General features: G+C 41.0%; 2 protein-coding genes across 11 annotated transcripts in view; one reads left to right on the top strand and one right to left on the bottom strand.

The window, feature by feature from the left end:
- PEX1 (peroxisomal biogenesis factor 1) overlaps positions 1 to 25,098 on the top strand; it is a 48,651-nt gene that overhangs the window by 22,835 nt on the left and 718 nt on the right. For 2 of the 4 annotated variants that reach the window (XM_026505409.4, XM_057304110.1), the window contains 13 exons: positions 4,549 to 4,645; positions 5,848 to 6,018; positions 7,511 to 7,665; positions 13,324 to 13,513; positions 13,708 to 13,874; positions 15,632 to 15,766; positions 18,835 to 18,899; positions 19,886 to 20,028; positions 20,110 to 20,213; positions 20,897 to 21,073; positions 22,367 to 22,597; positions 23,443 to 23,640; positions 23,889 to 24,019. In XM_026505409.4, coding sequence (XP_026361194.1) covers positions 4,549 to 4,645; positions 5,848 to 6,018; positions 7,511 to 7,665; positions 13,324 to 13,513; positions 13,708 to 13,874; positions 15,632 to 15,766; positions 18,835 to 18,899; positions 19,886 to 20,028; positions 20,110 to 20,213; positions 20,897 to 21,073; positions 22,367 to 22,597; positions 23,443 to 23,640; positions 23,889 to 24,019 — 1,964 coding nt within the window. Of the gene's footprint in view, positions 1 to 4,548; positions 4,646 to 5,847; positions 6,019 to 7,510; positions 7,666 to 13,323; positions 13,514 to 13,707; positions 13,875 to 15,631; positions 15,767 to 18,834; positions 18,900 to 19,885; positions 20,029 to 20,109; positions 20,214 to 20,896; positions 21,074 to 22,366; positions 22,598 to 23,442; positions 23,641 to 23,888; positions 24,020 to 25,098 lie in introns of those variants that run through there. The other 2 variants (XM_044386488.3, XM_048212867.2) reach the window with 2 other exon arrangements.
- The window catches only part of GATAD1 (GATA zinc finger domain containing 1), a 55,890-nt gene continuing 51,639 nt past the window's right edge, over positions 20,848 to 25,098 (bottom strand). For all 7 annotated transcript variants that reach the window (XR_008956266.1, XR_008956267.1, XR_008956270.1 and 4 more), the window contains 2 exons: positions 21,187 to 21,290; positions 20,848 to 21,104 (listed from right to left, as the gene is read on the bottom strand). The gene's annotated coding sequence lies outside the window, so the exon portion shown is untranslated. The remainder of the gene's footprint in view (positions 21,105 to 21,186; positions 21,291 to 25,098) is intronic.

Below are 25,098 nucleotides of genomic sequence, written 5' to 3'. Positions count from 1 at the left end.
ACCAACTGAGCCACCCAGGTGCCCCAGTTTCTTTTTTTATTTAAGTAATCTCTACACCCAACATGGGGTGCAAACTCACGACCCCAAGACCAAGAATTCCGTGCTCTTCTGACTGAGCCAACCAGGTGCTCCACTGTTTGCTAATATTTTGTTGAGGATTTTTACATCTAAATTCATGAGCGATATTAGCCTACAGTTTCCTGTTTTTGTACTGTCTTTGTCTAGTTTTGCTCTTGGGGTAATACTGGCCTCATAAAACGAGTTGAGAAGTATTCCTTCTGGAAGAGACTGTCTAATGTTGGTGTTCATTCTTGCTTAAATGTCTGGTAAAAATCTCCAGTGAAACCATCTGGGCACGGAGATTTCTTCACCTTTACCCTTTTTTTTTTTTTTTTTTTTTTTTTTTAATTTATCAGAGAGAGAGAGAGAGGGAGAAGCAGGTTCTCCACTGGGGAGGGATACTGACGTAGGGCTCTATCCTGGGACCCTGGGATCATGACCTGAGCCGAAGGCAGACGCTTAACCGACTGAGCCACCCAGGTGCCCCTAACTTTTTAATTATAAATTGAATTTCCTTAATTGTCTATTTCACCTTGGCAGACATTTAGTAGTTTGTAATTTCAAGGAATTGGTCCATTTCTCCTAAGTTGTCAAATTTATGAGCATAAAGTTGTTGGTAGTCTTCCTTTTACTATCCTTTGAGTGGCTGTGGAATCTGTTGTGATGGGCCACTTCCTGATCTTGGTGATTTGTGTCTTCTCTTTAATCTTCATCAGTTTTCCTAGAGTTTCCCTGCCCTTTTAAGGGCTTACAGTTTTATTCTCTGCCAGTGCAATATTGTTCTCAGGGGTACAGTGTGGTCTTTGTGAGTCCTTGTTCTTTTGTTCATTTCAAAATTTTAAGGCTTTTTCAATTCCATTCACTTTTAACTCCAGTAAAACAACTTTTTTTCCTGTTACTGGCCCAGTTGCTTTCTTCTGATTCTTATTTAAAATGTAACAACTACTCTAATAACCGAAGTGCCCCTCCATAGGAAACCAGAAAAAGAAGAACAAATTAAATCCAATGTAAGCAGAAGAAAAGAAATAAGAATTCAAGCAGAAATCAGTGAATTGAAAACAGGAAATTAGTAGAGAAAATCAGTGAAACCAAAAGCTGGTTCTTTGAAAAGATTAATAAAATTGATAAGCCTCTAGCTAGTCTAAGAAAAAAAAGACACTAATTAGTAATATCAGAAATCAAAGAGGGGACATCACTACAGATTCTATAAACATTAAAAGGAAAATAAAGTAGTAATAGTCATGGACAACTCTATGCCCACAAATTTGATAAGCATCTTAAATGAATGGACCAATTCCTTGAAAGACACAAGTTCCCAAAACTCAACACAAGAAAAAACAGACAATATAAAAAGATCTGTATCTAGTAAAGAAATTGAATCAATAATTAATAGCCTCATAAAACAAGGCATCAGGCCCAGATGGGTGCACTGGTGTATACTATCAAACACATAAGGAAGGAATTACGCCATTTCCTATAATCTCTTTCAGAGGATAGAAGCAAAAGGAATACTTCCTAATTCATTCTTTGAGGCCAGCATCACCCTAATACCAAAACCAGACAAAGGCATTACAAGAAAACTACAGACCAATATCTCTCATGAACATAGATGCAGAAAGCCTCAGCAAAATATTAGCAAATCAAATCAATCAATGTATATAAAGAATTATATACCGGGGCGCCTGGGTGGCACAGCGGTTAAGCATCTGCCTTCGGCTCAGGGCGTGATCCCGGCGTTCTGGGATCGAGCCCCACATCAGGCTCCTCCGCTGTGAGCCTGCTTCTTCCTCTCCCACTCCCCCTGCTTGTGTTCCCTCTCTCACTGGCTGTCTCTGTCTCTGTCGAATAAATAAATAAAAAATCTTTTTAAAAAAAAAAAAAAGGAATTATATACCATGATCAAGTGGGATTTATCCCAGGTGTGCAAGGCTGGTGACATATAACAACTATTCCATGTGGTTTCTAGATTTTCTGTGTCAGATTTCAAAATGAGTCATCACTGTATTTATTTTGAAAAAGCAATATTCTATTGACTCAGAAACCAGACTGCCCCATGTCACCTAGGGGCAGCATGGTTAATGGGAAGAACAAGCAGAGAAGACCTGGATTTGAGTCCCACTTCTGTCATGTAACTTACTGGCTGTGACCTCAGGCAGGTTCTCAGTTTCTTATCTGCCTTCTTGGGATTAGCCTCACTTAAGGGAAACAATATAAGTGAAAGCACTTTGTAAGCTGAAAAGTGCTATTAAACAAATGTGAATTACTTTATGTGAGGAGAAGGCCCTCTGACTAAGCAAAATGATTACAACAGGGGACTTATATCCCCTAATTTCTTTATTCTTTGGAGAGCATTGACTTGATTTTTTTTATTTTTATTTTTTAGAGATTTTTAATTTATTTTTTAAAGATTTTATTTATTTGACAGAGAGAGAGACAGCCAGCGAGAGAGGGAACACAAGCAGGGGGAGTGGGAGAGGAAGAAGCAGGCTCCCAGTGGAGGAGCCTGATGCGGGCTCGATCCTAGGACCCTGGGATCATGCCTGAGCCGAAGGCAGACGCTTAACGACTGAGCCCCCCAGGCGCCCCTAGAGATTTTTTATTTGTAAGTGATCTCTACCTCCACTGTGGGGCGTGAACTCATGACCCCAAGATCAAGAGTTGCGTGTTCAGCGACTGAGGCAGCGAGGCGCCCTGGAGCCCATTGATTTAAATGTACCTGCAATTCTGTAAGCTAGAAAGTTGGTACTATTTTTTGAGTGCCTGCCAAATTTCAGACTGTATAATAAGCTTGGACGTTTTTCTAGCCCGTGGTGCTGAAAAACAAAATACTAGAACTGGTGCAGGGCTCTTAAAGCTCGACAAAGCAACCAGGGTAAGAAATAATAGTGGGCTGAGGGAGAAAACCTGTATGAAAAGAATGATAAAAACCTACCAATGTTCAGCCTTTCTAGGGGACACTATAGCAATGTTCAGCAAAATTTTAAACGTGTACCTTTTGATATAGTAATTCCACTCCTAGAAATTTATTCTGAATGTAATCTGACAAATAAGTAAACAGGCATATGGATTTTTATTTTAGCTTTACTTGTAATAGTTAAAAACTGGAAGCACTAATGTGCATTAGGAAGGGGCGTATGGAACCTGTTACAGTCCCATATGTGTCAGAGCGGCGGTGTGCTGGGGAGCTGGTGTGGCTCTGTACGTGTCCATAGAGAGGACAGTGATGTGTCATAAACCCACATAAATAATCCCATCTTCATACATTTACATAAAATGTGGGGAGTGTCTGGAAAGATGAAACATGAGAACGGTTGACTGTAGTTACTTCTGTGAGGTGGGATGATTACAGAAGATTTTTTACCTTTCTCTGCCAAGCATTTATAGTTATTTTGTATTTTTTGCATATTACTTTATAAACCAGGAAAAAAATAAAGCTTTTACTTGAAAAAATATGCACACTGGATCAAACCCTATATAGTCTGGAGTCACTTTATATAAAAACAAACAGTTCTGCCCACGTTAAGCGTCTCTGAGGGCTAGGGTACATGGTACACCAATTGGTGGTCACAGTGATACTGTAAATGACCAAGAAACTGCATTAAAATTACAGTTAATTTGGATAATAGGAAAGTGGGTAATAAATGCTTTCCATTAAAAATAGTTGAAATTAAATGGGAATGGGTTTCATTTCTCTAGAAAAATTATTTAATGTTCACATTTCTCCCTTCTAGTAAATAACGAAGCATTGCCTATTTTTAAAGGTAAAAAAAAATTAAGTATTAGTGATTGTTTTAACAAATTATAAAAACAAATTAGATGTTATTTTCTATCAATGCCCTATAATGAACATAGGATACATCCAGCTTCTAACAGCTTGAAACAAAAGTCATTTTAGTAGCACCTCCCTTTCTCACACACAGCAACTAAACTGGTATATAAATGTTTTACTTTCTCAAAGCAATTTATTATTTTTAGTGTCAGTACCAATTGAGGTTGGAATTGGAATGGGAAATGCCCCTTTTGGGGGGGCTTATATTCCTGAGATTGGGTTGTCCTCTGTTAACTTTGCCTGTGTTTCTGTACTCCTTGAATCCTTCTATGAAGGCTGGGAAGCTGGAGCCTTCTGGTTTCTTTGCAGGATATTATGTATTTTTCTTTGACTTGAATATGTATTTAGGAAATAATTCTTTCCCACTTACCCTGCAGTGCTCTTAAAACTTCCTGAGTCCAGATTTTCACTCCTTCCTGTTAGTTTACTTTATACTAAATGTCACCCACCGGAGTGTGATCCTAGAGCTCCAGGCATGCGGGCTTTCTTTCTTTTCTTTTCTCCTTTCCCTTCCATTTCCCCTAGCTTTATTGAGATTTAACAGACAGAACATTGTGTAGTGCACACTTGATCAGTGAGGCTGAGTCCTGGTGGTTGCCACGGTAACAGAAGCTATTTCTGTGATCGAATGTATTGCTTATGAAGCAATTATTTTCTAGGGCACTGGAAAATCAACTTTAGCCAAGGCGGTCTGTAAAGAAGCATCTGACATATTGGATGCCCATGTGGAGATAGTTGACTGTAAAGCTTTACGAGGTATGAACACTCTACTTACAACCCTTTTTTTGCTAGAAGGACAGAAATGTTATTTAATGCTGTTCATCTAATAAATGGGAATATCTACTCTTTAATTTTTCTGTTAGTCATTGAAATTCCTTGGAAATTTGAAATCTTTGGCTTTCTAATATTTTCAGCAAAACTTTTTAAACTCTCCATACTTGATGGAGGCCCTCTCCTTTTTTTTCTAGCCAAAACTCTTTGTAGACTGGTCTAAGCTGGCATTTCCAGGAATACATTCTGGGAAAGTTAGGAGCTACGGTGTTCTCTAATGGGTATAAATTATCCCTGAATTGCTAGAGAAACTCTGGGTGAGGCGGGGAACGGTGGCTGTGGACAGTGAAGAGGAGAGTTACAATTTACCATGTATACTTTTGTACTTTTTAAGTCTTTACCGCTTATTACCTATTTGTTTAAAAAACAAGATCGGAAAGATTTTATTTTGAATAACTTTTTTTCCCCTTGGCTACCTCTGCCATGTCATCCCAGTTAGTCCCATGCTCTGTGTGTGTTTGTGTATTTTATCTAGTATATGGTAAGAAACTAAGAAATAGCCTTCGAAAACCCACTACTTCGCATGCTGCAAAGGTGGCTTTAGAGAGACTGTCCATCTCTCAGAGTCCTACTAGAAGCTTCGTGTGAAAATTTTGTTGTAGACCTAAGTAAGAGGAACTCTTTATATTGGCTTATGAATTTGTGTGTTTTCTGCTCTTTGAAAATTAAAAGTTGGTAATTCACCAGGAAGTTTAAAGCCCATGTATGAGTCAAATATGGCACCTCTAGGCTCTCTGGACAGCTGCATTTACGTTTATCTGAATCTTGAGCCCCTAGTCTCTCATTTATGTTTTCCACATCCTGCTTTTATTTTTCTGTTTTGTCGTATGCCATCTGAAATTGTCTGTGGACTAAGGCCAGGTAGGAATACGTACATACAGGACTTACAGTAGCATATTCCTTCTTTCTGTTTTATAAAATTCAGTACTTTACTGAGTCCGTTGAGGCTGTATTAATTGAAGCCATGTTAATGATTAACAGATTTTAGTGATTGGCATATTAACAAAATATGGCTCAAATTTTCATAGTTAAATCAATATTGAGCTTTTCTAATGCTCTCAAAAGGGCAGCCGGAACTTACCAGCCCTGAAATAACATTAAAACCATTTCATATCTTGCATATTAAGGAAAAAGGCTTGAAAACATACAAAAAACCCTGGAGCTGGCTTTCTCAGAGGCGGCATGGAGGCAGCCTTCTGTGATTCTGCTCGACGACCTTGACCTCGTTGCCGGCCTGCCTGCTGCCCCAGAACACGAGCGCAGCCCTGAGGCCGCGCAGAGCCAGCGGCTGGCACATGGTAATGGTAACGCGTCCCCTCGTGGCGGTGGGCCTTTTTCTTTGGTTAGCAACAGTTTTAGTCTCAATGACAAGTCTGCTCTCTTCTGAAAATGCTATGTTACGTGTTGCTTTTGAGGTTCTGTATTAGTAAACTTGGTAGACAAAGAGCAGTGTGAAAATTCTGCAACTTCACGATTAGTCTTTTGAGGTCTTTTCATTCTCCTGTGCTTATTAGAACTTGCTTCATTGGACAGATTTACTCTGGCCTTGTTCATTTGACAAATCTTTGTCTAATGCTTATGTATTATATGTATAATACATACATATGTAATATATATATATGTATTATATTATACAGTCTGTATTCTCAAAGTCTGGGAGCAGAAGGAAAAGTAAATGGACAATTTTCGTACAGAATACTGGTAATAATAATGGTAGCTACCATGCATTGAGTGCCTTGTCTGGGTTAGGGATTGTTTTATATTCTACATGCGGATAGTCTGCAAATGTTCTACAGGTGAATAAATGGAAATTCAGAGATTAAGTCATTTGGCGCAGGTGGCACAGCTCAGAAGTGGTGGGATCTGCTCTGCTAGGGGTGTACGCGGGGCACCTGCGGGAGCACGCACCCTCAGCTGGGACTGGGAGGGGTGGTAAGGAGTTAGCAGAGAAGGTGTTGGGGGGAGTTGATAACTGCAATTAACTGAATGTTGATGGAGGAGCAGAGATTAGCATGAAGCAGCTTCATGCTAATGAAGAAGCAGAGGAGTGTGATCCACAGGCAAGGGCGCAGAGGCACGAGAAGTGGTGGGATGTTGTGACCGCGGCGTGACTGGAGCTTGGAGGGGTGCTGGAGGATGTGCCTGCGGGCAGCAAGAACTCGGGTTCTTGAGAGCTGGAGCAGGTAGAAAATGCAGCCACAGTGCCTTGGGTTATTATGAACTCATGCTCACCTCCCAGCCTGAATCCTGTAGGAGCCGCAGAACTTGTTGGATGGAACGCGGCAAAGTTTTAGGTCAGGACTCAGATACACGTTATTAATGCCCGTGTCAGTTCAGACCTCCTCACAACCAAAGCTGGCAAGACCTGGGGTGGGAAGAGGTTGTTCAGGAAGTCAGAGGAGTAGGAACTGTGTTTTGCCTAATAAACAGAGCACAGTATGGAAATTTATCAGCCTTCTGTATTTATTTCAGAGACTCCTGTTCATTTACTTTCTAAGATCCAGAAGTAAGGCACCACCGAGGCATTGTTGGGAGTACACAGACTGAGTTTACAGTACTTCCTGTGCCTCCGTTAGATTGGTTAGAGTGGGGCTGCTGTTAGATCCTCAGTAAGTCAATCGATGAATGAGTGGCAGATGTAATTTTTAGAAGGTATGAATATGAAGGATCCATACTCTGTACTCCACTTAAAAGCTCGACTTTAGATTATCATTATTTTTAATGACTGTTTAACTTTTAAATTTCATGTTTCTATTTACTAAGCTTTTACACTGTATTGCTTTATTCTAGCTTTGAGTGATATGATGAAAGAGTTTATTTCCATGGGAAGTTTGGTTGCACTGATGGCCACGAGCCAGTCTCAGCATTCTCTGCAGCCTTCGCTCGTCTCTGCTCAAGGGACTCACATATTTCAGTGTATCCAACATATTCACCCTCCAGATCAGGTAATGCTATCTGTGAAGATTGTTCAGATATGCCCCTCTTCATATAAACCATTTTTCAGTTTTATTTATGTAATTATTTAATTAATTAAATTTATTTATAGTAGGCTCCACACCCAGCGTGGAGCCAACGCAGGGCTTGAACTCACGACGCTGAGATCAAGACCTGAGCTGAGATCAAGAGTCAGCTGCCTAACTGACTGAGCCACCCGGGTGCCCCTCATTTTTAAATTTTATTAATAATTTATGGCTTTAAATTTATGCTTAAGGATATTTGAAAGGCGACATTTGGTACATGTGCTCAGATGAACAATTTCCATTTATAACCATCTGAAATGTTACTATGTACTTTCCAAAGCTTTTTGAAAAACATTTTTTTTTAATTGTTGAAGTTTTGTTATTCCATTTAAAAGGAAACAAAAACCCTACAAATTCTGAACTGCTTCATTTCCCATTGGTGAAATCTATAAATACATCATGGACATTAGAATTTTTTTTCAGTTTATTGAGGTATAATTAACAAAGTTGTATATATTTAAAGTGTACAACATGATTTGCATATACATTATGAAATCTTTACCACAATCAAGTTAATTGAACACATCCATTACTTTACATAGTTACCTTTTTAAACATTGCTTTTTAATAAGAGCATTTAGTGAGAAATGCAAATAGATTTATGAATATGTGTGTGCATATATATATATTTTTTCATCATGGTAAATGTACTCTTTAATCCCCATCATGTATTTTACCCATCCCCCCACCCACTGTCCCTCTGGTCACCATCAGTTTCTTCTCTGTAGTTAAGAGTGTTTCTTGGTTTGTCTCTTTTTTTTTTCCTTTGCTCATTTGTTTCTTAAATTCCACATATGAGTGAAATCATATGATGCTTTGCCTTTCTCTGATGTATTTTGCTTAGCATTATACTGTTTAGCTGTATCCATGTTGTTGCAGAGGGCAAGATCTCATTCTTTATTATGGCTGCACCATGTTCCAGTGTGTATGTATATACATATATAGAGAGAGCACATCTTCTTTATCCATTCATCTGTTGTTGGACACTTGGGCTGCTTCCATAATTTGGCTATTGTAAACAGTGCCGCCATAAACATAGGGGTGCATGTACCCCTTTGAATTAGTGTTTTTGTATTTTGGGGGGTAAATACCCAGTAGTGTGATCACTGGATCATAGGGTAGTTCTAGTTTTAATTTTTTGAGGAACCTCACACTGTTTTCCACAGTGGTTGCACCAGTTTGCACTCCCACCAACAATGCAGGAGGGTTCCTTTTTCTTCACATCCTTGTCAGTACTTATTTTTTTCTTGTGTTTTTGATTTTAGCCATTCTGACAGGAGTGAGGTGATATCTCATTGTAGTTTTGATGATTATTGATGTTGGGCATCTTTTCATGTCTGTTGGCCATCTGTGTGTCTTCTTTGGAGAAATGTGTGTTCATGTCTTCTGCCCATTTTTAAATTGGATTGTTTTTGGGGTATTGAGTTATATCAGTTCTTTATATATTTTGGATACTAACCCTTTATCAGATGTATCATTTGCAACTGTCTTCTCCCACTCAGTCGGTTGCCTTTTAGTTTTGTTGATTGTTTCCTTCACTCTGCAGAAGCTTTTTATTTTGATGTAGTTCCAATAGCTTATTTTTGCTTTTATTTTCCTTGCCTTGGGAGATACATGTAGAAAAATGTCATATTAACCGATGGCAGAGAAATTACTGCCTGTGCTCTCTTTAAGGATTTTTCTTTTCTTTAAGGATTTTTATGGTTTTAGGTCTCACATTTAGGTCTTCAATCCATTTTGGGTTTATTTTTGTGTATGGTGAAAGAAAGTGGTCCAGTTTCATTCTTTTGCATGAGGCTGTCCAGTTTTCCCTATACCACTTGTTGAAGAGACCATCTTTTTTCCCAATGTATGTTCATTCGTCCTTTGTTGAAGATTAATTGGCCATATAATTCTGGGTTTATTTCTGGGTTTTTCTGTTCTAGTCCGTTGATCTCTGTATCTGTTTTTATGCCAGTACCATACTGTTTTAATTACTACCACTTTGTAATATAACTTGAAATCTGGAATTGTGATGTCTGCAGCTTTGCTTTTCTTTTTCAAGATTGCTTTGGCTATGCAGGGTCCTTTGTCGTTCCATACATATTTTAGAATTATTTATTTTAGTTCTGTGAAAAATGCTGATGGTATTTTGATAGGGATTGCATTAAATGTGTGGATTGCTTTGGGTAGCATAGACATCTTAATATTTATTCTTCCAGCCTGTGAGCATGGAATGTCTTTCCATTTCTTTGTGTTGTCTTGAATTTTTTTATCAGTATTTTATAGTTTTCAGAGTACAGGTGTTTCACCTCTTAGGTTAGGTTTACTCATGGATATTTTATTGTTTTTGGTGCAATTGTGAATGGGATTGTTTTCTTAATTTCACTTTCTGCTGCTTCATTGTTAGTGTATAGGAACGCAACAGATTTCTGTGCGTCGATTTTGTATCCTGTGACCGTTGAATTCATTTATCAGTTCTAGTAGTTTTTTGCTGGAGTCTTTAGGGTTTCCTATATATAGTATCACGTCATGTGTAAGTAGTGAAAGTTTTACTTCTTTACCAGTTTGGACAGCTTTTATTTCTTTTTGTTGTCTGATTGCTGTGGCTAGGACTCCAGTACTATGTTGAATTAAAGTGGTCAGAGTGGACATACTTGGGTTTTTTCATAAATGGCCTTTATTATGTTGAGGTATGTTCCCTGTTAGACGTACTTTGCAGAGGGTTTTTATCATGAATGGATGTTGTACTTTGTCAGATGCTTTTTCTGCATCTATTGAAATGATCATATGTGTTTTGGTTTTTTTTTTTAAGATTTTATTTATTATTTATTTGACAGAGACAGCCAGCGAGAGAGGGAACACAAGCAGGGGGAGTGGGAGAGGAAGCAGCAGGCTCCTAGCGGAGGAGCCTAATGTGGGGCTCGATCCCAGAACCCTGGGATCACGCCCTGAGCCGAAGGCAGATGCTTAACGACTGTGCCACCCAGACGCCCCAGTTTTTTATCCTTTTTTATCCAAATAGGTGTTTTTTAAAATTTGATTAAACATTTGTTTCTTTACCAGCACCAGTATTCTTTATCCACTATGATTTTAGTACTCAATTCTAATGTGTGGGTTTTTCCTTCACACCGCCAAGCAATTCTCAGACAGCAGATGGGTGTGCTGGAATTCGACTTAATTCTGCTATCTACTCAGATAGCATCAGATTCCACAGATGAAGGGCTCAGTCCTGTAGGCTGCTTTCCACTTCAATGCCAATTGCAAGTCTAGCTTGTTACTGCTTCTGACCAACTAGCTATAAATCGGAGGTTCCCACGACCCCCTGCTTGGCTTTAATTTGCTAGAGCAGTTCACAGAACTAAGAAAGCTAATACACTCAGTAGATTACTAGTTTATTACAGAGGATATTAAAGGATACAAATCAGTAGCCAGAGGAAGAGATACAAAGGGTGAGGTTCTGTTCTCACAAAGCTGCTTCTGTCCTTGTGAAGTTTAGGGCCCAGCAAGATGGCACACAGAAGCTTTCTGGTTCACCAACCTGGAGGCTCTCTGAATCCTCTCCTTTTGGGTTTTTGTGGACGTTTCATTCCATAGGCATGATTGATTAAATCTTTGGCCCTTTGCAGTTGACTCAACCTTCAGCCCCTTTTCCCTTTCTGGAAATCGAAGTGTGGTACTGCAAGTTTCAACCCTCTGTTCATGGTTGGTTCCCTGGCAGCCAGCCCCCAGCTTAGGTGCTTTTTGGAAGTCCCCTCATTAACGTAAACTCTGGTGTGTTGGAAAGGGTGTGACTATCAGGACGCCTTTATCACTCTTATCACTTAAGAAATTCTAAGGGTTTGGGGCATCTGGGTGGCTCAGTCAGTTAAGTGTCTGCCTTCAGCTCAGGTCATGATCCCAGAATCCTGGGATCAAGTCCCTTGTCGGGCTCCCTGCTCAGTGGGGAGCCTGCTTCTCCCCACCTCCCCCTCCCCCCGGCTCATGCTCTCTCTCTCTCAAATACGTGAATAAAATCTTTAAAAAAAAGAGAAAGAAAGAAATTAATTTTAAGGGTTTTAGTAGATCTGGGCCAGAAACAGGGACAAAAAAACAAACATATATTTCTTATCATAAATCACAATATCACAAGCACGTATGGCCCATTGTCCCCATTTGGGGACTCATGGTCATGAAGGTTTTAGAGGCAGTGAGCAAAGGAGTATGTTCCAGGACTGACAAGCACATTTTAACCTCTTCTTTAAAAAAAAAATTTTTTTAAAGATTTTATATATTTATTTTGAGAGCAAGAAAGAGCACAGAAGCCAGGGAGGGGGGTGGGCAAAGGGAGAGGGAGAGAAAATCTTTTTTTTTTTTTTTTTTAAGATTTTATTTATTTATTCGACAGAGATAGAGACAGCCAGCGAGAGAGGGAACACAAGCAGGGGGAGTGGGAGAGGAAGAAGCAGGCTCATAGCGGAGGATCCTGATGTGGGCCTCGATCCCAGATCGCCGGGATCACGCCCTGAGCCGAAGGCAGACGCTTAACCGCTGTGCCACCCAGGCGCCCCCAGGGAGAGAAAATCTTAAGCAGACTCCGTGCTAAGCACAGAGCTCAGAGTGGGACTCGATCTCACAACCATGAGATCATGACCTGAGCCAAAATCAAGAGTCAGATGCTTTAACTGACTGAGCCACCCAGGAGCCCTTTAAAATTTAAGATTAAAATTCTTATCCTAAATATTCGTATCCCGTGGTAATTATCTATTAAAGAATGAAAGTATTAAACCTGGTAGTAAGCATAACAGAATGGTAGTGGTATTGGTTATTGAATATTTATATATACCTACCAATTTTTTTTTTTTAAGATTTTATTTAACAGAGACAGCCAGCGAGAGAGGGAACACAAGCAGGGGGAGTGGGAGAGGAAGAAGCAGGCTCCCAGCGGAGGAGCCTGATGTGGGACTCGATCCCAGAACGCTGGGATCACGCCCTGAGCCGAAGGCAGACGCTTAACGACTGCGCCACCCAGGCGCCCCAACCTACCTATTTTTTAAGTAGGCTTCATGCTGAGCCCAACACAGGGCTTGAACTCACGACCCTGAGATCAAAACCTGAGCTGAGATCAAGAGTCAGATGTCCAACAGCCTGAGCCACCCAGGCGCCCCTGAATATCTTTTTAGATATAAGTTTTATAGGAACAACAACAAAAACCACTCTTAAAAGAAACCAAATGTTACTAATAAGGCTTCTTACTGGAGAAATAGCAGTCATTTTTCAATATGGTTTTTTTTTACAACTTTATTGAGGCATAATTGAAGACAACAAATTCAGTATTTGAAGTGTACAATTTGATCAGTTTTAATGTATATATTATATACTGTATATACTATTTAACATGTATATACCAAGAAGCCATCGCCACAATTAGGGTAGCGGGCATTTCCATCACTCCCAAAGTTTCCCAGTGCCCCTTCACAATCCATCCCTCCCCCACTGCATCCACAGAGGACTGCCAATTTCTTTGTCACTGTAGATTATGTCAACCTGGTTTTTCTGAAAATATATGTACTAAAGTTTATATTTGAGTAAAATTAGAAATTGAATTTTGTGTTTTTTCTTTAGGAGCAAAGGTGTGAAATTCTGCATAATGTGATAAAAAATAAACTGGACTGTGAAATAAGCAGGTTCACTAATCTTGACCTGAAACGTATAGCGAAAGAAACTGAAGGGTTTGTGGCTAGAGATTTTACGGTGCTTGTGGATCGAGCCATACATTCTCATCTCTCTCATCAGAGCGTATCCACCAGGGAAGGTACGTGTTCCTATTAAATCCAAAATTTGAAATCTTCCCATTGCAGAGAAAGTTAATGTAGTAAGAATTACATATATTCTATTTTAGTATTCAGAGAAGCAGGTGAGTAGGAAATCAGCATCTCCAGCTAAGATGATAGCATATTTTGAAGATTCATATAGATATGACTACCAATTCTGTTTATTTTTAAACAGAATTAGCTTTAACAACATTGGACTTCCAAAAGGCTCTCCAAGGATTTATTCCTGCGTCTCTGCGAAATGTCAACTTGCATAAACCTAGGGACCTGGGCTGGGATAAGATTGGTGGATTACATGAAGTTCGGCAGATACTCATGGATACTATCCAGTTACCAGCCAAGGTACTTAAAAAAAATCAAGTACTTCCAGAAGAACCACTGAATGGCTTTATGTGTGGGCTTGCCTAATCTCAGTTTGATTCAAGAAGTAGTTACTGAGTTACCGAGTAAATGCCACCCCTATTTTTTTTTATTTATGATATGTTAGTCACCATACAGTATATCCTTTGTTTTTGATGTAGTGTTCCATGATTCATGGTTTGCGTATAACACCCAGTGCTCCATGCAATACGTGCCCTCCTTACTACCCATCACCAGCCTATCCCATTGCCCCACCCCCCTCCCCTCTGAAGCCCTCAGTTTGTTTCCCAGAGTCCATAATCTCTCGTGGTTCATTTCCCCCTTCTGTTTACCCCCCCTTCATTCTTCCCTTCCTTCTCCTACCGATCTTCCTGCTATTCCTTATGTTCCACAAATGAGTGAAACCATAATTGTCTTTCTCTGCTTGACTTATTTCACTTAGCATAATCTCCAGTCCCGTCCATGTTGCTGCAAATGTGCCAGCACTATTTTTGATACGCTAACAGATTTTTTAAAAGTATTTGATATACTCCTTGCTTGTACATAACTTAAAAAGAAAGCTGGGGTGATATTTACAGTACATATATTTTGGTGTGAATTGCATAATTCTGGTGTTTTGCGTGAATCATTCAGATTGTACTAAAACAAAATGTACTGTCAGCTGGGATTTGAACAGGAGCCGGTAGGAATAAGCTGGAGGAATCATCTAGGTCCACAGAACTGAGGGATTAAGTCACATTCCAGACTCCGGGTCTCAGTCCTAGACAGAGTTAGAAGGCAGCATCAACCACGCAGGTGGTAGGATAAAGGGGGCAGAGGTAGATGGGTCAGAAGATCGAAAGGTACAGTCTAGGCGGTAGTGCATTTGAACTGCAGACCTGCGAGGTAAGGATCATTGCGTGAGATCAGCAGCCCAGGCAAAGAGCCGAGACACGGGTGAGTTAAGGACCTCAGTTACATGTGAGTAGATGGCAAGTCCTGGAAACCATGGCCATTGAGTGCAGCCCAGGACTGCAGGCTAAAGCCTGAGAGAAGGTGGGCGTGGAAGCACTTGCCAGCAGGATCATGCCCCCTCATGCTGGGTCTGGGCGTTGGAATCCAGATGCGCAGAGGCGCTCTGCATAATGGCTGACTTTGGGGCCTCTTCAGATTAGAATGGGGAGAGAGATGGGGTTCGAATTTTGTCAGCAGGGGCAACTGAATAGGCATACCTAACAGAGACCGGGCTATTGCTGCCATTCCCCTGACGTTTGACTCACCTGTTCACGAAGTCTTCTTGCTCTCTGGTAATTTAGAAGCAGTCAGTCACCCGCTCGCCATGGAGGCTCTCGGGAGAGCTGTGATCATGATACATGCGTCTCTATTATTTTTCTTTCCTTGATTGAGTGTATTTGAATATACATAGCTATCATAACTTGCCCTGTGAACCATACAAGGGGAAGGCAGTACACTTGTTAAAAGGTTGATTTTTAATTTTCTAAATGTAGTAATTTTATAATTTTTTTAAAAACAGGACAAAATGGAAAGAAGTTCAGAGACAGTTATACACACTTTATGAAGAATGTATTCTGTGGTCCAGTTGGTAAAAAATCGGTGGTAGTCGCTTTGAACTCATGTATTGAGTAGGAACTTTATACAGTTAGTAAAGGGGGCAGTTACTCCCCTCTGAATACTTCTTGCTGTACGTTGACTTTGGCGCTTAGTCCTTTGTTTAGACTTGAGTTCTTTGTATTTTTCAGTACCCAGAACTGTTTGCAAACTTGCCCATACGACAGAGAACAGGAGTACTGTTGTATGGTCCTCCCGGGACAGGAAAAACCTTACTAGCTGGAGTGATCGCCCGAGAGAGTGGAATGAATTTCATTAGCGTCAAGGTATGTCTTGCATTTATCTTTTCTCTTTTTTTTATGGAGGTAAATTTACATAACAAAGTGTACAATTCAGTGGCATGTAATGCATTCACAGTGCTATGTAACCACCCCCTCTCTCATTTCAAAACTTTTTCATCCTGTTCCCTGTCCCCCCAGCCACTGATGTGCTTTCTGTCTAGGGGTTTCCCTGTTCTGGACAGGTCCTGTAAAGGGAACCATGCAGTATGTCGTCTTTTGTGACTGGCTTCTTTGACTTAACATGTTTTCAAGGTCCATCCAAGTGGTAGCAGCTGTCAGTACTTGAGGTTTTTTTTTTTAAGATACTTTTTTTTTTTTTTAGATTTGAGAGAGCACGGCATGGGGCGGGGGGGGGGGGCGGGGGACAGAGGGAGAGACAGAGAGAATCTCCAGCAGACCCCATGCTCAGCACAGAGCCCAGTGCGGGGCTCCATCTCACGACCCTGAGATCATGACCTGAGCCGAAACCAAGAGTTGGATGCTTAACCGACCGAGCCACCCAGGCGCCTCAGTACTTCAGTTCTTTGAATTATTTCATTGTGTGGGTGTCAGGTTTTTATCCATTCATCATTGGTGGATATTTGGGTTATTTCCACCTTTTGTCTTCTATGCATAATGTTGCTGTAAACATTTGTGTACACATTTCTGTGTGGACATGTTTTCATTTCTCTTGAATATGTACCTAGCAGTGTAGTTGCTGGGCCATATGATAATTCTACGTGTGACTTCTTGAGGCCCCGCCGATCTGTCACAGTGCATCATTTTATACCCCCCCAGCAGTGATGAGTGTACCTGTTTCTCCATATCCTTGCCCACACCATTTATATTTCGTGATTGTGGGTTAGTCTCATATTTGGAAAGCTGGTGGCAGCGATCCGTCTATTAGTTAAAGCTCTGTGGGAGGGGGTGCCTGGGTGGCTCAGTCAGTTAAGTGTCCAACTCTTGATCTCAGCTCAGGTCTTGATCTCAGGCTCATGAGTTCAAGCCCCTCTCTAGGCTCCACACTGGGCTGGGTGGGACATTGCATAATGAGCCACCTCTCTTGTAGGCTTATGCTGTTTTTGCTTAAGGTAAATCTTCATGCATTATCAAGTAGAATCATGCATAAATAGAAAAAAGAGCAAACTACACCTGAAGGGGGAAGAAAACCTAGAAGACTAGGGCTCGGAGGCCACACCGAGGTAGAAGTTGCGTTTTGCTAGCTCCATGCCTTGGTGGCTGTGTTTCACACCCGCGTGTGCCACACTGCGCCCGAGTGTCCTCAGAAGGTGCATCCGGGGACGACAGGACACGCCAGCAGGCGATGTTGGGGAGTGCCTCAGTCTGCCAGTGGCATGTCCTTACAGTTAGGTCCCGTATCTTGTACGTTTTCAGTAACCCCACAGTAGTTTACCAAAGAGTGATTAGATTTCAAGGGAAAGGAATCAGTAGATATTGTAGCCTTATTCAAAAGTGATTTATAATCTGAAAGCAGTTCAGTAATTTGCAGTCAGGTTATACCTACCCTTTTTTTTTAATGACATGTTTTTTCTGTGAGCTGGTTATATGGTTACCAGCTACCCTGGAAGTGATGGAGAAGCACTATAACTTCAGTTTTCCTGCCTTCTCTTTTTGGATTCTGGAATAACTGTGATTATACATACTCTTCTTTTTTGCTGGTCACTAAAATGTAGTTTCACTGTTTAAAAGAAAATCTTCCGGATTAAAGCTTATGCGTGTTGTATTTTAGATTGTTCCATTAGGGAGGACACCTTGTCCCTTTTAGTAAACTTTCAAATCATGGTTTGGGATGAATTCTCAAGAGAAAGGTTTCAGAAAAGAAAATTCTGGTGGGTCAGGGTGGATCCCAGGAGACATGCGTCAAAGACAGGGGCCTTCACTGACTCCGGTATGTTGCCTTGTTCGTAATATTTTGCCTTAGTTGTTTCTTATTCCGTTCTCTGTGGTTCTGTATGGACTAGGAAATCTAATTAAATCCTAGTGTATCAGTAGATATCTAGCTAGCTGAGTATTAGAAATTCTTTACTGGGGAGACATATTCTGATCAGTATTTGGTCTTTTTGAGGTAACGATTTTTCACTGGAGATCACGTTAGGGGCTATTCAGTTTTGTTTTTAAAAGATTTTATTTATTGGGGTGCCTGGGTGGCTCAATCATTAAGCGTCTGCCTTCGGCTCGGGGTGATCCCTCCACTGGGAGCCTGCTTCTTCCTCTCCCATCCCCCCTGCCTGTCTCTCTCTGTGTCAAATAAAATCTTAAAAAAGATTTTATCTGAGAGAGCAAGTGTGCAAGCAGGGGGAGGGGCGGAGGGTGAGGGACAACCAGACTCCGTGCTGAGCACAGACCCTGACACAGGGCTCAATCCCACCATCCTGAGATCACGACCTGAGCTGAAACCAAGAGTTGGACACTCAACTAACTGAGCCACTCAGGCGCCCTGGGGCCTATTCAGTTTTTAAAAAGATCCCGATTTAAGGAAAGACTGTCCTCAAAAGGAATAGTTTTGAAAGTTTTTCAGTTGACTTTTAGAAAAGATGATCTATTCTTCACCTTCTGTCCAAATAAATTGGTTTCAGGAATTGAAGATGCTGATTAAAATAATCCATATCTCATTACACTTTTGAGATAGATGGAACATTGTTCAATACTTACGCGGCAGACACTGTTTTTGGCCCTGGGGACTCAGTAGTGAACAAAACTGCCTTTTTGGAGCTTACATGCTACTGATGGAGAGAGACAGACACACTCACTACAGAACATACTCTCAGGTGGGGCGGCAGCCAGGCCTTTCTGAGGATGTGGCATTCGGTCAGAGAGCTAAGCTCTGCAGCTGTCTGGGGACAAAGGTACTAGGCAGGGGAGACACAAGGTGTAGAACCTGTGACAGGATATTTATTCCAGCCACGTAATTTTTAAAATGTGTTTGAGACATCTGTTGTTTAATCATATTAAAAATCCCCCATGACTGCATTTGGTCTAAGTCATACAAAAAAATATTTTGTTTTTAAAGAATTTTATCTCAATTCTAATTTAATTTTATTTTACCCAAATAGGGGCCAGAGTTACTCAGCAAATATATTGGAGCAAGTGAACAAGCGGTTCGAGATATTTTTATAAGGTTGGTTCCCTATGACTATTTTTTTAAGTAACAGACACTATGATTTACCAGTCAGTGCTTTTTGGTCTTTTTCTTTTTTTGGAGAACTGATGTTTAAAATCTGTAATTTATGTGGATTAATAAGCTTGAGAATTCTCCAAATACACTTAAATACTTTTTATATTAAATTTTGGGAATTAGTTTTATATTTACAGTAGAAATATTCGTGAAATGCTGAAAGAAAATCAGAAGTGGTTATTCCAAGGAATCTCCAAGTAATACGAAGCACATAATTACTCCAGTTTAAGTTGGCCACATGCAAACTATTACGGCATTTATATAAAATACAGAAGTTAGTATTTAAGAACGAAAGTAAGATTTTAAATTCAAAAAGTACTTTGTGTCATTCTAGAATTACATTATAAAATAAGCAGGGGAATATAATGTCCATATATTTTTTAAATGAAATGAACTCTTGTATACCCACCACCCAATTTAAGCAACAGAACATTCCCAGGAAAGCATTATTACAGATAAAGGCAGTCACCACATGGTGACAGATTTACCAGGAAGATATTACAGTTCTAAAATTGTGTGTATTCAATAAGGTAGCTTCAAAATATTTAAGGCAAAAATTGATAGAACTGCAAGGAGAAATGATAAATCCACCTTCATAGATTTTCATAGTTCTCAGTATGTAGTTATATTGAGGTTTAAAAAAAACAGTAAAAATGTAGAAGATTTAAACAACATACTCAAGATCGATCTAAGCATCTGTAGAACACGTACCCAACAACTGGAGAAAACAGTCTCTTTAAGCACACGTGGATGTTTTTTGAAAATCGGCTCTGTGGGCCATCCACAGCAACAGTAACTTTCAAAGACCCGGTTTACTGAAAACAAGGATAATTACATAAGCTTTGCCTTCCTTAAGGATATCTACACTGTTATGACTTTGCAAACTCTGAAGCCTTATTCAAATAGGAAATATTGTTTGTTTTTCCCAGAGCACAGGCGGCCAAGCCCTGCATTCTTTTCTTTGATGAATTTGAATCCATTGCTCCTCGGCGCGGCCATGATAATACAGGAGTTACAGATCGCGTGGTTAACCAGTTGCTGACTCAGTTGGACGGAGTGGAAGGCTTACAGGGTAATAACTGTAAATATAGACTATCTTATTGTAACAGTAATTTCACCAGGATTTAAGTAAAGAATATTTCCCCCCCTCCAGGTGTTTATGTATTGGCTGCTACGAGTCGCCCTGACTTGATTGACCCTGCCCTGCTGAGGCCTGGCCGACTTGATAAATGTGTATACTGTCCTCCTCCTGATCAGGTGACAATGTCATACTTAGAGTCTAAAACCCAACACATGCCACACTCTTCCTTTGTGAACTTTACTTCTGCCTGGTAATAGCAGATGTCCTTAGAAGAACAGCTTCAGGCAAGGCCTTAGTCACAGATTCCGAATTAGATACAAAGCCCAGCCATTTCCCTGCAAGTCTGAAGACTCTGTAGTCTTTCATTGTTGGCCAGTTGGAGAAAAAGGAAGGAAACTTAAAGTGTCGCATGTCCATACCCCTCCTTATCCTGGCAAGACTCCAAGAAGCAAGCGTATGACTAGTGAGTGTCTAAGCAGGTTACAGAGAGGGAAGATTTTAACTGTTCCTGGTCTTTGTTTTCCCGCCTCTTGTCCCCAGATTTAGAAACCACTGAATAGGTCACGTGTAGCTATTACTTACATTTTTTCTTTTGAAACACTTTCTCGGCTCATTTGCTGAAACCAAGCACCATCTGAGTAAGAAAGGACTTACACGGAAGGGTTAAGAATATTCATTGTCATTCCTTTTCCTCCGTCTCTTCTGTTAGGGAAAAAGCTCCAGAGGAGAGACGGTAGATTAGTGGTACATTTTTCAGCTTGTAGTGCTGAGTAGAGATAATTTGTAAGAAAATCATAATACAGTTTAATATTTTTAATTTTGTTTTATTTGTTAAGTCAATTAGTTTTTCTCCCTTCAGGTGTCACGTCTTGAAATTTTAAACGTTCTCAGTGACTCTCTACCTCTGGCAGATGATGTGGACCTTCAGCACGTGGCGTCAGCGACCGACTCCTTCACGGGGGCAGATCTCAAAGCCTTACTTTACAACGCGCAGCTGGCGGCCTTACACGGACGGCTGCTGTCCTCGGGGCTGCAGGTAGGTCGAGGCAGGACAGCGTGCTGTGGTGCTTTAAGAGAATAAGAGCGGTTCAGTGTCAACCTTAAAAAAATCCTATTTCTTAGCCTTAGCAAAACTGTACAGAAATTTACCTGTAGTCAAATGGCCCATCGCTGGAACACTGGCTCTGCAGAGAATTTGGAATTAGGAAGTGTTCAGCGTCTGTCTTTAACGTTACCGTACTCCTGGCAAAGTGCTGGTGAATGGAAGGATATTATGAATTAGATAATATAAACAAAAATATTTTTAGTTTGTTTGTTTTATACTTTATGATATTTGGAAGCTCAAATTCTCCCAGCACTGGCCTGGAAGCCGCTTGGGCGGGGGGGGGGGGCTTCTGTGTCCTTTTGATATGTCCTCCTCATTCTTTCATCACTTACTCTCTTCCTCATGGAACAAGGTTATTCTAGGTTTTTCTTACACTTTCTGTACCCCAGACCTAAAATCAGCCTTTTCCTCTCAGGATAGTATCTTGATTTTAATTTTTGCAGCAGATAATTTGACTTCTGCTACATTATAGCCTTTATATTTTCTAGGAAGGGTTTTCCTATGTACTCCTCCCCCCTACATTTGTTGGGAGATTCTTACAGGGCCTAACGTTCCTCAGTCAGATACTATCAAGTTTTTGCTATTTCTTTTGGCAGGCCACTGAAGTTCTCCACCCTCTTCACTAACAGAAAACGTGATCATTCCAGTGTTTTATAAATAAACATTTCGTAGTTGACAATTCATACAAATAAAATGCAGAGGTTTGAATCCTAGCTTTGTTAACAGTTTTGGGGAGACGGTAAATGATGTACGCATTGTTTTACTAAAATTTTATTATGTGCCTCAGAACCATTAGAAAATTAATCAGAGCTGAAGTTTGGCTCAGTGCACGTTTCCTGGGTGCTGGAGGTTTTTTCTGAGTGTCAGGCGCTGCTCATGGGCCGCCGCTGGTGAGGACGCGTCACACAGGCAGCCTACTCGTTTGTCAGAGTCCTGGTAACAATGGTTCATTCAGCGTTTGCACAGAAAGTGTCCAGTTGGTGCCTGGCTCGCAGGACTGTTGCCTTGTGTGCGTGGGAGAGCTGCGACACCTTTGCCATGTGCACCCTACGGACTGGTCTGAGGGGATCACAGAGGACACAGGGTGGACAAGACCCCTGCTCAGAAACAAAATTTTTGAAAAAGGCCTCTGGTACTGGTCTAGCAGGATGCCAACTGTGTTGTTTATTTCAGAGTTGTAGATGATTTCGATCTTTACACCTGTTGTCCTTGTGTGCGTTCCAGGATGGAAGTTCCAGCTCCGACAGTGACCTGAGTCTGTCTTCGATGGTTTTTCTTAACCACAGCAGTGGCTCTGACGACTCAGCTGGAGATGGGGAATGTGGCTTGGAGCAGTCCCTTGTTTCTCTAGAGCTGTCCGAGATGCTTCCAGATGAATCAAAATTCAACATGTACCGGCTCTACTTTGGAAGCTCTTATGAATCAGAACTCGGAAACGGAACCTCTTCTGATTTGGTATCTTGTGCGGTCGCCATTGTACGGTTCTGATATCTCAAGCCGTGGGTTGGTGTAGAACCTCCTGACCAGCCTGCCCTGTGCTCTCTGGTTGGTTCTTCAGTAAAATAGATCCCTTGGAGTGAGGACTGGGAGGCAGAGCTGGCAGCGCGGGGGAGCCAGAGGAGCGGGGGGGGGGGGGGGGTGACCCTTCGGTTTCTTGTGGGTTTACTCAGTGGTTTTCAAACATCTTTAGTCACAGATCCATTTTCTATTACACTGTTAGCATGAAGACAGTGGAAGGTAATGAGAAATTTGATGTACTGTTGCAATAAGGAAAACATTTAGATTTCGTATGGGCAATATCCTGCTTTTCTAAATTACAATAGCATTTAACACTATCCTCCCAAAATTAACAGTGATTCACTGTTATTAGTACATGTAACATTTTTATGTATATACAGATTTGGTTTTTGCACATCTGCTTTATTCGGGTTTTTAATCTAAAAGTGAACCACTTTATTCCCAAGAAGTAAGCTGTTGTTTTAGCTCTAGTGTTTGTTTTCTGTTTCTTAACCTTATAGTCTAACTCACTCTGCTGAAAACAAAGAATAAGGCACATTTGGAACCTACCCCGAGGGCATCGGGGTGGCGGATTTACTAACAAAGCATTAAAAAGGTCTGGTGGCGGTTTTTACCCTGTGGTGGTTCAGCAGCCTATAGAATGAACAGATTTGAATTTCAGTTACTCGAACGTAAGCTTATCCAGATGAAGGTTGTTAATGTGATCCTTGATACGTATATCCTTTTTCTCCCACTCTTTTCCTCCCTCTTCCCTTCTCTCCTGACTACACTTAACCACGCAGAGCTCACAGGGCCTGTCTGCACCGAGCTCCATGACGCAGGAGTTTTCTGGAGTTCCTGGGAGAGAGCAGTCGTTTTCACGACCTCCCGTGTTGCGAACAGCCTCGCAGGAGGCTTACCCAGAACTCACCCAGGAACAGAGAGAGCAGCTGCGGGCAGAGATCAGTGTCATCAGGGGCAGATACCGGAGCCAAAGTGGAGTATGGCTGGTCTCCCCCCACCCCCGTGACAGTTGTAAAAATTGTTCTTCCTCTTTTGATGCGTACTTCGGTCAGTGAATGAGCTCTATAAAGAAGGGACGGAGGCACATTGATCAAATGGTTGTGTGCATCCTGCTTTGAAACAATTTTTAGTAATCTTAAGAGAAACGGAATGTGTGGTCTCCTGAAAAATGGGCTTCGGCTTTTCCCATTACAGCCCCAAGTTAACTTTGTGCTTTTTACTTCAGGAGGATGACTCCCTTCACCAGCCAGGACCAGTCAAAACCAGTCTGGCTATCAGCCAGTCGCATTTAATGGCTGCTCTCAGTCACACAAGACCATCCATTAGTGAAGACGACTGGAAGAATTTTGCTGAACTGTAAGTACCAGATTCTGAATCGGAATTAGAGAGATTACAGGTGATCATTCACTTAAACTGTTACTTATTTTGAATATGTAAAGGCCCCTTCAAAACAATAGCTCTGCTTTTAAACTCCCCAAAACTTCGAGTAGTGAAAAATGAATTTTTGTTATCTAGTTTACTTGCTATTTGATTTATAATGAACTGATTTAATTTTAAAAGCTTTGTTAAAAGCTCAAATAGTTTGTCAGACCTTTCTGAAAAATATAGTTGTTTTGCTTTCTTTTAAATATGTTCAAATTTATTCACTTGGGGACCACAGTTCACACAGATGTGGATTTACAGGCTTCTTGCAGTTGTCTCTCAGACCATAGATTGGGGACCATTCTAGGTCAAGGATTTAACTCAGTTGAATGCAAGAAATGTGTCTTCCTGGTCTTTAGGAGGTCTGGTCTCACCTGGCAGTACTCGAGGGGGGCAGGTCTGTGTACGTTGTAAGGGCAGAAGAATTTTCCCTTCTTCCCTCCTGTGTTCTTGGGCTGGTCTAATAATCGACAAAAAGACAATAACACAAAATTTCTTACGTACAGTAGCTCCACTAAAGTAGGAAACTCAGGCAGTTAAGGTGTAGCCACCGGCCTGCAACTGCGAGGGGCAGGAAGGAGGTCACAGAAGATGAGAAGAGCAGACGTTTGCCCTGCTCTGCAGGAAAAAAAAAAGTCCTCTCTGGTAAAATAGGGAACCTGTACTCGAAAGTTCACCTACGTGGTTAAGGGAGGTAAAAAGCTTTTCCCGAGTCTGCTGGGTCCTGATTCCCTTCAGCTCAGGATTTTGGGGTGGCATATTCTAACTCCCCAATAAGTACACGGTCCTTTGTATTTATTGTAGGAAAATCAGAAAACAAAGAATAAGAACAAATTCCCCTTATTTCCACCCCTGCCAAGGCATATATTTGTTTTTCCCCCCATGCAGCTACTCAGCACCTAGTGCTGTAGAGCCGTCCCTCTACATCTTGAACGTTGACATTTTAAATGTCCCTTTGTTCTTAATGTCATTTTATAGGATGGCTATGCCACGATTTCCAATATTTGGACTTT

Source organism: Ursus arctos, unplaced genomic scaffold (assembly GCF_023065955.2).
Source record: "Ursus arctos isolate Adak ecotype North America unplaced genomic scaffold, UrsArc2.0 scaffold_3, whole genome shotgun sequence".
In the NCBI taxonomy this organism is placed as follows: domain Eukaryota; kingdom Metazoa; phylum Chordata; class Mammalia; order Carnivora; family Ursidae; genus Ursus; species Ursus arctos.
The sequence above is the reverse complement of the archived record's forward strand: the minus strand, read 5'-3'. Positions and strand labels throughout refer to the sequence as shown.